Source organism: Delphinus delphis, chromosome 11 (genome assembly GCF_949987515.2).
Source record: "Delphinus delphis chromosome 11, mDelDel1.2, whole genome shotgun sequence".
Taxonomy (NCBI): domain Eukaryota; kingdom Metazoa; phylum Chordata; class Mammalia; order Artiodactyla; family Delphinidae; genus Delphinus; species Delphinus delphis.
The window spans coordinates 65,111,018-65,123,847 of NC_082693.1; the positions used below are offsets into that span (position 1 = coordinate 65,111,018).

General features: G+C 36.1%; 1 protein-coding gene across 1 annotated transcript in view; it reads right to left on the minus strand.

Annotated features, from left to right (window-relative positions):
• PPFIA2 (PTPRF interacting protein alpha 2) overlaps positions 1 to 12,830 on the minus strand; it is a 333,651-nt gene that overhangs the window by 115,997 nt on the left and 204,824 nt on the right. The window contains exon 6 of the mRNA XM_060025306.1: positions 5,274 to 5,495. Within this exon, the coding sequence (XP_059881289.1) occupies positions 5,274 to 5,495 (222 nt within the window). The remainder of the gene's footprint in view (positions 1 to 5,273; positions 5,496 to 12,830) is intronic.

Genomic DNA, 12,830 nt, shown 5'->3' on the forward strand with positions numbered 1-12,830 from the left:
ACAATGGCGTATATTACATATAGGAGTCATTGGATGTGACTTTGGTATTTCATTTTTAATTCAGTGATTCATATGGGAGATTCAATTTATAACTGCAGGCTGTGTTGCCAAGAATAAATTTTGAATTTACATGTTGGAGAAGTATCTTTTCGCTGTGTGTTACTTGGAAATTTTAAAAAAGAAAGCTTTTTCTAGTTCCTGAAAACTGCTGCCTAAAAAAAGTTGAAAAACTGTATAAAGGATTAATTTTCTCTTAACTTGAAGTTTATGTTAAAACTGTATTTTATTATATCAAATAAATATAATTCTATAGTAACCTAGAGCTAGTAAAGTGAAAAATATAACTCCATGTTTCAGATAACAGAAAAGACAAAATTGATATGTATTCACTCATATAATCACATAGTGAACATTCAAAGAGCTCTTAATAAGAAGTTGGAGTGATAAGCTGTATTCACAAAACAAAATATAACTGAAATACTTCACAGAAAATTCTAACTCTTTGAATATCAATATATTTAATGAGATATTAGTATCCAAATACCCAATTAGTAGCCTTCTTGATTAGAGTGGAACAAATATCGTATATTAACGCATATATGTGGAATCTAGAAAAATGTTACAGATGAACCTATTTGCAGGGCAGGAATAGAGATGCAGACGTGGAGAACAGACGTGTGGACATGGGGCAGGGGGAAAGGGGGGTCGGATGAATTGGGAGATTGGGATTGATATATATACCCTACCATGTGTAAAACAGACAGCTGGTGGGAACCTGCCATATAGCACAGGGAGCTCAGCTCAGTGCCCTGTGGTTACCTAGAGGGATGGGATGGGGGGGAGGTCCAAGAGGGAGAGGAATATATGTATACATATAGCTGATTCACTTCGTTGTACAGCAGAAACTAACACACCATTGTAAAGCAACTATACCCCAATTAAAAAAAAAAAAAAAAAGAGTGGAGAGGTAAACTAAGCCTCCATATGAGACTGACTATATTTTGTAGTCTGGGTACTGTGCCAAGCTTTAACCCTTACTCCAAGAAGTGACAGTCAATTTAAGGAGCGCTTAAGACAAAACTTCAAACAAAAGTAAACTTTGTAAATATACAAGACATTAAACAGATGTAATCATCACCCTGGCTTAAAAAGAAAAAAAAGAAAAGTAAACTTTGAATAGATTTATTTCTTGACAAAGAATAATTGCAAAAATATATTCTAAAACCATGAATGAAATATATTTACACAATTTGTTTCAGATATATTAGACTATGCACATGCACAGCAAAATGCATTTCAGTTTTTAATTATGTGGTCAGTTTTTTCCTATTCTCTATTCTTTTTCCTAATTAATTCAACAAATAGTTATTGCTTATATCATATATAAATCATACTGGGTTAGCAGTGCTATAGGGGTAGCAAGGAGAATCACCTTGTTTGTCTTTTCTACTTAAAATCATGCAATCTAGTAGACTTTGTTGTGACCACAGCTCAAGAATACATAAAAGCGAAGTATGGAGTTTTCAGTGTTATGTGATACCTTTTTAAAGTATGTGATTTTCACATTTTCTTGCTTATTGAAAAGATCAAAAGATTGATTATTTAGGAAGCAGTTATAGTGCAGCTGCATTTTTTATGATAGTTGCTATCACTGAGTAAATGATTGCATCTTGTTGATTTTGGAAGCTGCTCATAGTGGAAGAAGCACAGATTTTGAAGCTGGGGTAGTCCTCTATTCTTCCTGGTGCTGGGGGGTGGGGAAGGTAGTGTGTTGGGGAGAATAGTGGTTAGGCCTTGGACAAGTTACTTTACATCACCTGAGAAAAATGGCACAATTACAAGTACCTTCCCTAAAGGACAGAAGGAATTAAAGAAATTAAATATAAACCAGGCTCCCACGGCTTGCATCCTGAATCTTATGGGAAATATTTTATTTGGTCTTCACAGTGTGCTTAATACACACACACACACACACACACACACACACACACACACACACACACACACACGTGATGCACCTAGAAAGGCAGACTGAGTATAGGCTCCTTGTTCAGGTCTCATTAACCCTATCACTTCCTACTGTTACACCTGGCACTTCACACATTTATATTGTTTACCTGGCTTTGAAGACATTTGTGTTTGCAAGCCCCCTCAAAGGTGAGTGATGAGAAATACTCCTTTCTTGTGAAACTCTTCTAAGATATAACTACCCAGAACTCATAGAGCTCATCGCACATGCTGTGGAGCAACTAAGCTCGTACGCCACAACTACTGAGCCTGTGCTCTAAAGCCCACGAGCCACAACTACTGAGGCTTGCATGCCACAACTACTGAAGCCCGCGTGCCTAGAGCCTGTGCTCCACAATGAGAGAAGCCACCGTAATGAGAAGCCCACGCACCACAACGAAGAGTAGCCCCTGCTCACCGCAACTAGAGAAAGCCTGCACACAGCAATGAAGACCCAACACAGCCAAAAATAAAAACAAATAAATAAATAAATTGAAAAAAACAAAGAATTCCTGGTGAAAGCAGAACACCTTACCTATGAGAAGGTATTCCTAATTATGAAAAAAAATTTGGCATCAGATAGATGATTGACATTTTAAATCTGACTTAGTTTTTTGTCACCTACATCCAAAGACTATTAGAATCAAAGGGTTATTTTTACTTAGGTCATAAGAAAGGGAGAGCTGGAGATACTGGGCTCTATCTGCAAATGACACTGGATTAAACAAGCATTAATAGAATAGGTGAGTGTTAAGTGAAAGAAAAACAGCTAAAAACAGCTAAACAGAATGAAGAAATAGGAAATGAGCAAAAGCTCAAGAAATGGCCCTGGTGGTTTACTAGTCAAAAATCTTAGTGTTCCTTAACAGTAATATAGAAGAGGGGTTAAACTGCATGTACTTTATAAATTCTCTGAGTTTGGGTTGTGGGAGGAGTGAAGATGAGAGATGCATTCCCGAACTGTTAACTCATAAAAAGGTGTATCATTATCTGTGCGGTGACAGAACCACTTCATGGATTATCTTACTCTGAGATAGTAGGCATTGTTTGGGGACATAGTCTGATTTCATCCATGCCTTTTGATGTTTACACCTAACACCCATAAATATCCATCCTTTCAACAAGAGCTTTTGAGTGCCTAGTATATACTCAGTAGTTGTGTATGTGATTAAAATAGAGCAATGAACAAAACTAGACAAAACAAAAAAACCCAGCTCTTATGAATCTTTATATACAGTGGAGAGGAAAGCATATGACAAACAAGTAAATCAGCAAAGTACATACTGTGTCAGATGGCAGTAATTCTGTGAGATTTTTAAAAAATGAAAGAAGAAGGAGAGTGTGTATGTGTAAATACCACGGTTAGGGAACACTTCACTAAGACATTTGAGTAAAAGGCAGAAGGAAAAGAAAATGCAACAGAATAGATCTGGCTTGCTTAAGAGGCCACAGTAACTGAACTGAGTGGATTAAAGTGAAAGAGTAGTAGGTGAGTTCCCAGAGGTCAGAGGGTGGGAGTAGAGATTGTACAGGGTTGTTGACCACTGCAAGGACTTTGATTTTACTGTAAGTAGAATAGGTAGCGATTGAAGAGTTTTAAGGAGAAAGTGACTTGAGCTGACTTACACTGCAAGAGGTCACTCAGGCTGCTGTGTTGAGTACAGACTATTAGAATAATCCAATGAGAGATGGTGGTTGTGTGAAATAAGGCAGAGCCATGAAGAGTGTGTGAAGAGGTCACAGGACGGATATATTTTGAAGTTGGAAGTAATAAGATTTATGGATGAAGCAAATGCAGTGTGTGAGTGAAAGAGAGGTACCAAGGACAGTTCCAAGGTTTATGATCTAAGCACCAATAATGGAGTTGCCATCAGCTGAGATATGTAAGACTGCAAGTAAGTCTGGCTTCTTGGGGGGAATATCAGGAAAACAGTCTTGAGAATGTTAATTTTGAGATACCCGTCAGAGATCTAGATACAGGCATCTGGAAATCAGGAGAGATGGATAATGTGGAGATATAAAGTGGGAATCATAAGACCACGAGTAGTTTTTGGAGCCATGAAACGGCATGAATTTACCAGGGGAGTTAAGGTAAATTGAGGAGGAAAGGCATTCCACGGTTGGGGATGAGAAGTAGAGCCAGTAAAGGAGGCTGAGATGGGGGTAGCAAGTACAAATGAAGGAAAATCAGGAACAGTGTAGTGTACTATTAGCCAAGTGAAGAAATACACCAGGAAGTGGTAATTAGATCAAGTGCTTCCAAGGACTGAGAAGTGTCTCCTGGATTCAGCAACATGGAAGTCAAACTGGATAAGAACAGTTTTGATGGGACCGTGGAGGCAAAAGTATGATAAAATGGGCTCAAAGGAGAATTGGAAGAAAAGAATTGGATACATAGAGTCAACTCCAATAACAGCTAGTTAATGATGTACAAAAGATAAAAAAATAAAAATATGATTTAAAAGAACATGTAAAAATGGAAAAGGTGAAAAGTCACAAAATAAAATTTTCATAAATATAGATAATTTTCTTTTTAATTAAATAGAGTGATAACAGTGAAAAGATTCTAAACTTTTCACCTCAGCTGGTACGATGATTTGGCAATATCACAAATAAGACATCTCCTTGTAATTTTTGTCGTAACTTTAAAGTAACCACTTTTTCAAATAGATGAAGTGATGTTAAGTTTAGTAAGAACTGAACATATAGAGAAAGAAAGGTTCCCACTTTCACACATGTACTTTCACATTCACAGATAGAAAACCAAAATAAGAGGGATATTTTTAAAGTAATGTCTTTGAGTATTCCCATCTGCTAAGAGTATAGCAATTCATTATTCGTACCCGAATCTAGGGTTATTTAAAATTAACAGCTTAAAACATTTAAAAATTCATTTAAAAACCTGTAGTTTTTATTACTTCTGAGATTTGATACCAACATTTTCTTTCCATACATATTTATGGGGTGGGATAGGGAGGGTGGGAGGGAGGGAGACGCAAGATGGAAGAGATATGGGAACATATGTATATACATAACTGATTCATTTTGTTGTAAAGCAGAAAAAAAATAAAAAAGTAAAAATAAAGGGGTGATGAAGTAAACTATTTTTGCCTTAGTGAACAAGTTTCATAACTAATATAATGCATACTGATTTACGGTCTTTTGAGAAAAGGTAAAGAGTATATGCCATTAGGGGAAATTATGGAAAAAGCATCTCAGAGACAGCATTCAGGAAGCAAAGACTGAAAGTGTTGCGAATCACTTACCTCCCTAATGTCCCTTTGATACTTAGTGTTCATTTCTTCTGTTTTAATGAGATCCTTTCTTGCTGTCTCTGCTTCCTGTTCCACCTCTCCCACTCGGGAAGAAAGGGCTGCTAAACGTTCTTTCATTTGGGCCATTTCATAGTTTTGTTTTTCAAGCAATTCTTGTAGTTCAACTATTTGACTTGTTTCATCAGTTGAATCTATAGAACCATTGGACAAACGCTGCAGGAAAAGAGAAAGAAACTGCACTTAGAGTTTTCTTCATCATTAATTTAAAATTCATGAACTTAAAGATATGAGACTGATAAAGATTTCATACTGAGAAATAAGAACTCTAACAGAACTAGCTTTGGAGGAAAACTAAGTTTCTGAGAAAACTCTTAATTGACATTAAAATATAAAAGTAGATCAGTAATTTTCAAATAGGTTAATAGATGCATTTGAACTGGAAACTATTATATATGCTACATTATACACAGTTTAGCACAAAACATGGATATAGCATAAACATTCAATAAGTGGCAGCTATTTTTAATCAATTACATATAAAATTTATTATAAATATTTATGTAACACAGCATGTTATTATTAAATAATAAATAAGGGCACAGAAACTATGTAATATTTTCTATTTTTATTCAAGATCCTTTGTGAATTTGCAAGTCTTATTTTCCATGACTCTCAGTAAAAGAAAACTTACACTTTTCTTTTAAAGAAAGTTATTCCTGCTGTGAATCTGACCTAGCTGGAACAAAGGTATAGCATAGAAAAGTCTTGCTTTCTATATTGCTATCAACATAAAAGTAATGAGTGCACACAATCCACAGGAAAGAGGCTGAAGAGTTTAAATACTTTGAGATTGATTTTTCCTCTTTTTGAAGGGGCTGCCTGGAAACCAGGGTAACTCATGTCTTCAGAAGGATGACCTACAGCCTACCTGCACTGGAGAAATTTTGTGGTGAAGACAGTGCAGGAACTGGGGAGAAATAAGTGCTAAGAGAAAAAGATCACAATAAACTAGAAATAGGAAAGTATGGAGAAAAAGAAAAAAAAAGTACTATCAATTCTGTTAGAATGCTTGTTTGGAAAATATGAATTCATTCTAGCATGACAGATACATTAAGAAACAATTTGAAAAAAAAAAAAGAATTTGAACATAATGTAACTTTTGTGTTTTCTTATGTACAATCTCATTCCTGATAATCACTGGCTGAACACAGAAAACCAGACCTAGCTGAATCAATCAGTGTAGGAATATACAAAATGTACACATGCACTTTCCTCAAACATCTAACACCAACCTCACACTTCATCAAGCGCTTTGAGTCAGCCCATCCATATCTGTGTTACACCTGTCTGATTTTAGATACTCCTCCTTCCAACACTTCACAACAGATCACAGCTATAACCCTTCTGACATCCACTGTGATCAGCAAACTTCAGATCTTTTTCAAAGTAAAGAGTTAAATTTATCACAGCAGTTATGCAATCCTTAACCATTTAACATGTGTAAAACTGTGCTACTATTTTTAGTATTAGAAATACTAGAAATAGTATTTAGAAATAGTATTCTATTTATTTTAAAAGTCATTGATAAAGGTTTTAGTGTTGTACTGCAAACCCCTTTCCCCCATAAGCCCTGTGATTTTTATTTTGAAATTTTGCATAACTCATGATATTTTGAAATGCAAATGTCCTATTAGACAAAACTGACTGTAGGATAAAAGGAGTATAGAAAGCATCAAAAAAGCAGTGAGAAAGATAAAATAGAGAGAATGGGAAAGCAAACAAATGGCAAGAGGTATTGGTAAGTCCAGTTGCCTAACACGTGGAGAAACAGTTGGACAAATCAAAATTAAAAGGGCAGAGAAAGATAGAGTCAGTCTTAAGATAGCATCTTAAGATACCAGTTGGATTTGCAGAATTAGTACTTTGAAAATATGACTGAACTTTTGTATTGCAAGTGCCAAACTTTTTCTTATCTAGTGAAAGGTGTAAGAGTGTTGGAAAGGATCAAAGGTCAGTTGATCAGTTGCTCCTTCAGAGTCTTGATTCCCCTAGCTGCTGGGACTGCTTGCTTGTGGAGGGATCAGAGCTGAGAACATGCCTAGCAATTGCTCTTAGTGGAAGGGAACTGCCTTTCCAAAGTTAAACCCCTCCGTTGGGGCATGCAATACCACATACAATGCAGAGCAGTATTATTGTGAAGCTAATAAAAAACCAACATTTTAGACAGTTTTTATGAACACAAAACCCAAAAACATTCATAGTGACATTTATATAAGATACCATTATCTGTACATTGAACTGGGAAAAGCCTATTTATATTCATTAGACAGCAATTGAGAACTGGTTTAGGGAGAAAGGCTAGAGCGAACTGCCAATCAATTATGTCCAAATTTGGGATAACTGAGGTATGATATTACAGGATTTCTGTAATAACAGCAAATATCTTCGAACTCTGTACACCACTTACAAGTAATGAGGCAACCTTAAGCTTTAATAGAATTTCTGCCTCCTCACATTGAGAATTTCCTCTAGTCAACTAAAAAATGGCAATTTTTAGAAACTACAAAAGTCATTAGAAAATACATTTTTGCAGTGAAAAATTTTTTTTGTCATTGAAAAATTACATTTAAGATTTGAGTCCTTAAGAACTTTGGAGAAACTGAGACTTAGGTAATTATACGAAGTTGATTTGAATTAAAATGCAGAACTTTGAATTCCGAGGTCATTTCATCTACCCTTTGCCATATTACTTTTAATCAGAACATAAAAATCAAAACGATAGAATAACACATGCTGGATGGTATTGACAAGTAACAAGAATGTAGTGTGTGTATGTATAGCTATATGAATATACATACAACAGTACACACACACACACACACGTGTATAAATTCTACAAATATTTGTTCAGTGCAACTGAATGATGTTAATTTTCTAATTAGAAAAATGATTATTCCAAATCTGTGCACCTGAAGTCCATTAAAATCTTGTCTAAAAGTTGCAAATTTTTTAATGGGCTCAAGGTAAGAGAAATTTAAGTAAATATAAACAGTAATCAGACAACGAAAATAAAACACTTTCAAAATGTTAACCTCTTCAATTCCTTTAAGTAACAGATGTGTACTGCATAGTCTTTATGCTACTTTGGAATTTAGTACTACCCATGGAAAATTTTTGAACAGTCAATTTTTCTCTGAAGTGCTTATTGACATTATATGTTTAAAAATGTGTAATATTTCATCTGTTCAAATCACCTTAAATATATTTTGTGCTGAGCTTAATATATGTTTTCATAATTTCAGAGTGGAAAGGTCATCTTAAACCTGTGGTGTATACCTTAGAAAAAGAATATACAACTTTGTTCCAAATCATTATTATCTTGGTCTACCTTTAAAATAAATTGTGGCACTTTAACATAAAGGGCAAATGAGAGAATTAAAGGAAAAATCAATGCTTATTTTAAATAGCTTTATCGAGATCTAATTTACATACCATAAAGTTCAACCATTTCAAGTGTAAATGTCAACGGTGTTTAGAATACTTAAAGAGTTGTGCAACTATCGATGTAATCTAATTTGAGAATATTCTCATTACCCCTAACAGAAACCTCATACCCATTAGCAGTCCCCTAAGAGCAGACCCCCACCCCCAGCCCGAGGCAGCCACTAATCTACTTTCTTTCAATACAGATTTGCATATTATGTACCTTTGACATAAATGGAATCACAGAATAGTCTTGTGATTGGCTTTATTCACTGAACATAATGTTTCTGAGAGTCATTCATGTTGTGGCATATTATCAGTATTTCATATCTTTTATTGCTGAATAGTGTTTTACCATGTGAATATTCTACATGTAATTTATATATTCATCAGTTAATAGACATTTCAATTGTTTCCACCTTTTGACTACTGTGAATAATGTACCTGTGAACATTTGTGTACAAGCCTTTGTGTGGACATACATTTACAGTTCTTGTGGAACTCCTAGGAGATTCCTAGGAGAAGAATTCTTCTCCTAGGAGAAGAATTGCTGGATCATATGATAATTCTATGTTTAACATTTTGAAGAAATATTTCCCAAAGTGGTTGCCCCATTTTACATTCCCACCAGCAATCACGAGAGTTCCAATTCCCCACATCCTCACCAAAACTTGTCTTTTTATTATAGTCATTCTGGTGGGTATGAAGTGGAATCTCCTTGTGGTTTTGATTTGCAATCCCTAATGACTAATTATGTTGAGCATCTTTTCTTATGCCTACTGACGTTTTGTGTATTTACTTTGGGGAAATGTCCATTCAAAGTATTTGCCCATTTACTAATTGGGTTATTTGTCTTTTATTATTGAGTTATAAGAATTGCTTATATATACTTTGGATACAAGTTCTTTGTCAGATATATGACTTATAAATAGTTCTTTCCAGTATTTCGATTATCTTTTTTACTTTCCTGATGGCACAGTTTGAAAGTGTTTTTAATTTTAATGAAGTCCAATTTATCATTTTTCTCCTTTATGTGCTTTTGGTGTTATACCAAGAAGTTATTTCTTAACATAAGTTTATAAAGACTTCAATTTTTTTTCTTTTAAAGTGTAGAAGTATACACTTAAATTACTAGTTTTCAAAGGCAATAAAGGCTCAGATGATAAAATGTTTTAAATATATATTTTGATTCAATCAATAATTATTTATTGAGCACCTACTATGTGCCAAATGGAAGAAATTAGGTTTTAGGATTTTTAAAAAATATGATGATACATTCCTGCCATTAAGGAAATTTTCATCGAGCAGAGAAGTGACACACAAACAAGCAGGTATTAAGTACTGCAATGAAATATTATCATAGAGTTATGTTTTGCTTACATATTTGTGTTATGGGAGCAGAAAGAAGATACCTTTTGTGACACCCTTTGAGTTGGGTTTTTAAAGGTAAGCAATTATATTTCAAGTAAAATAAGGGAGGGGGTAGTTATTCCAGGAAGGGGAAACAACATGAGCAAAGGCAGGGAGGCATTCTCTGCAGGGGGATTATGAGTAGCCCTGTGTGCAGAGCAAAAGATGTGCTGTGGGGAAATGGGAGGATATGAGACCTGAAAGGGAGGGCCAGCATACATTAAGATGTCCTTAACTTCTCATATGAAATAGCATGAACTTTGGGTATAAACAGAATGACAGAGAGTCATCAAAGGTTTCTGAACAGGGAAGTTACCTGTAAACATTTGCTGGCAACCTGCTCATCTCATGATCCTGGTGGTCTGTGTAAAGCCTTTCTTAGCTGCCTGTAGTGGACAATTTTTGCTTGCCTGCTCAGCATCCATTTTTCCTTCCCACTTCCCCACAGTTAGAGTTGCCAGATGAAATACAGGGTACCCAGTTAAACATTTTTTTCCTTTGGAATGTACTTAATTATTTTCTTTTAATTAAAAAAAATTGTTTATTGTGGTAAAAGTCACATAATATAAAACATACCACCTTAATCATATTTAACTGTACAGTTCAGTGGCACTAAGGATATTCACATTGCTGTGCTGCTCTCACCATCATCCATCTCCCGAATTTTTACCTACCCAGGTAAATTTGAATTTCAGAGAGACAATGAAAAATTATTCAGTATGTCTCATGCAGTATTTGGGTCAAGCATATACTAGGGGAATTGATTATGCAAAGAAAACATTGAGCCAAACCCAGAATGAAAGCATAAATTATGTGTTTACTTGACAAAGGAAACAGGAAAATCAAAAACTGGGAGACACAAGTGGGTATAGGATTTTTAAAGCCACCCGTTGTAGCTAGAATTGAATAGGCTACAGCAAGAAGATGGGAGGGGGTGTAGGTGGAAGGATGATATGAGTTCTTGAGATGACGTGGGTTCTTGAGATCATTGCAGGACTTTGACTTTTACTCTGGGTGAGATGGGGACCCTATGAAGGTGCTGAGCAGAGGAGTGGCATGATCTCACATTTTCAACGCATCCCTCTGCTTTCTTGTAAAAGCCAGACTGTAGGAGTAAAGGATAAAATTAAAGAGATGAATTATAGAGGCTTTTAAGTAATCCAGGTGGATGATAATGCTGGCTTGCACCAGGGTGTTAGCAGTGAAGGTTGTGAGAATTGGTCATATTCTTTCAATGGATTAGACGTGATATGAGACCAAAAGCATAGACTCAAGCAGGACTTTAAGAATTTTGGTCTTCAATTAGAAGAATGGTGTTGCTATTTATAGAAGAGGGGGAATCTTCAGAAGAAACAGATTTGGGATTAGGATGGGGTAAAATAAAGAACTGGGTTTTGGAAGCAAAGTTTGAGGTAACTTGTGAGATGTCGAAGTTAAGTCTCTTAGGCTGTTGCATGAGCCTGCAGTCAGGAGTAGTCAGTGCATGGATGTTTTCTATGAAAAATTATCACACTGGATGAGATCACCTGTGGAGTCAGAGGGGAGGATCATCAAAGGTGACTAAGAAGGTATCTTTAAAGATCTCTTCACATATCACTTTATCAGAGAGGGCTTTTATTCCTGCTATGTAATATGCATTTTGTTTGTTGTTTGTCTCACTCACTAAAATATATATTCCAAAATTTTCTCTCTATCCCAGGCTTAACCTGTATATTCTTGTATGTTCAACTACTACTCCATTTTCCTGCTTGAATATCAAATAGGCAGTCCAACCAAACTCAGAATGTTCAAAACCAAATTCCTGTGCCTCTTCCCCAAATCTGTTTCACCTTCAACCTTTACCAGCTCAGTTGGTAAAAACTCCATCCTTCCATATGCTTCCACAGGCTGAAAAACTTTGGTGTCACCAAGTCCTCTCTTTTTCTCCCATCTCCTATTGAGTCTATTAGAAAAACATGTTTGCCTTATCTTTGCAATAGAATAAATATGACTCATTTTCATGCTGTCTACTGCTGTCACCTGTTGGGGAAGCAGTCTTCATGCAAACTGCCAACCCTCTCCAGGATTGCCCAGTCAATGTCCTGCATCTGGAATATTCCCCTACATGGAAGCTAGGTGTCAAGCTATAACTTGGCCCCAGATTCTTCTTCCTTATTAGGAGAAACCATTTCCCTGTTCTAGGTACGCAGTGAACTTCCTTGTATTGCATGTGCTATATGTCACCTGGCCAGCCCCACCAGTGTATCTGCCCCTCATGGGAAGAGAACGGGTCTTCTCCTGCAGCATGAGAGGCGTGCGTGCAGTCCATTGTCCTGCCTCTGCTACCAGGAAGGACCAATTCCCTAGCCACGGGAGATTTGTGCAGGCCACAGATGCTGATCTTGCTGCCTCTCTTCACCTTTCTGTGAGTAGTGTTGTTCCAGCTGGAAAGATCAAAGGTTGGGAGACACAAGTGGGTTTAGAATTTTCAAGGGGACCCAGTGTGGCTAGGATGGAATGAACTACAGAAAGAGGATGGGAGTGGATATAGATGGGCAGATGATGTGGGTTCTTGAGATCACCGTAGAACTTTGACTTTTACTCTGAGTGAGATGGGAACCGGAGGAAGATTCTATGAGCAGAGCAGGGGCAATCTATTAGGAAAAGATGTTTGCT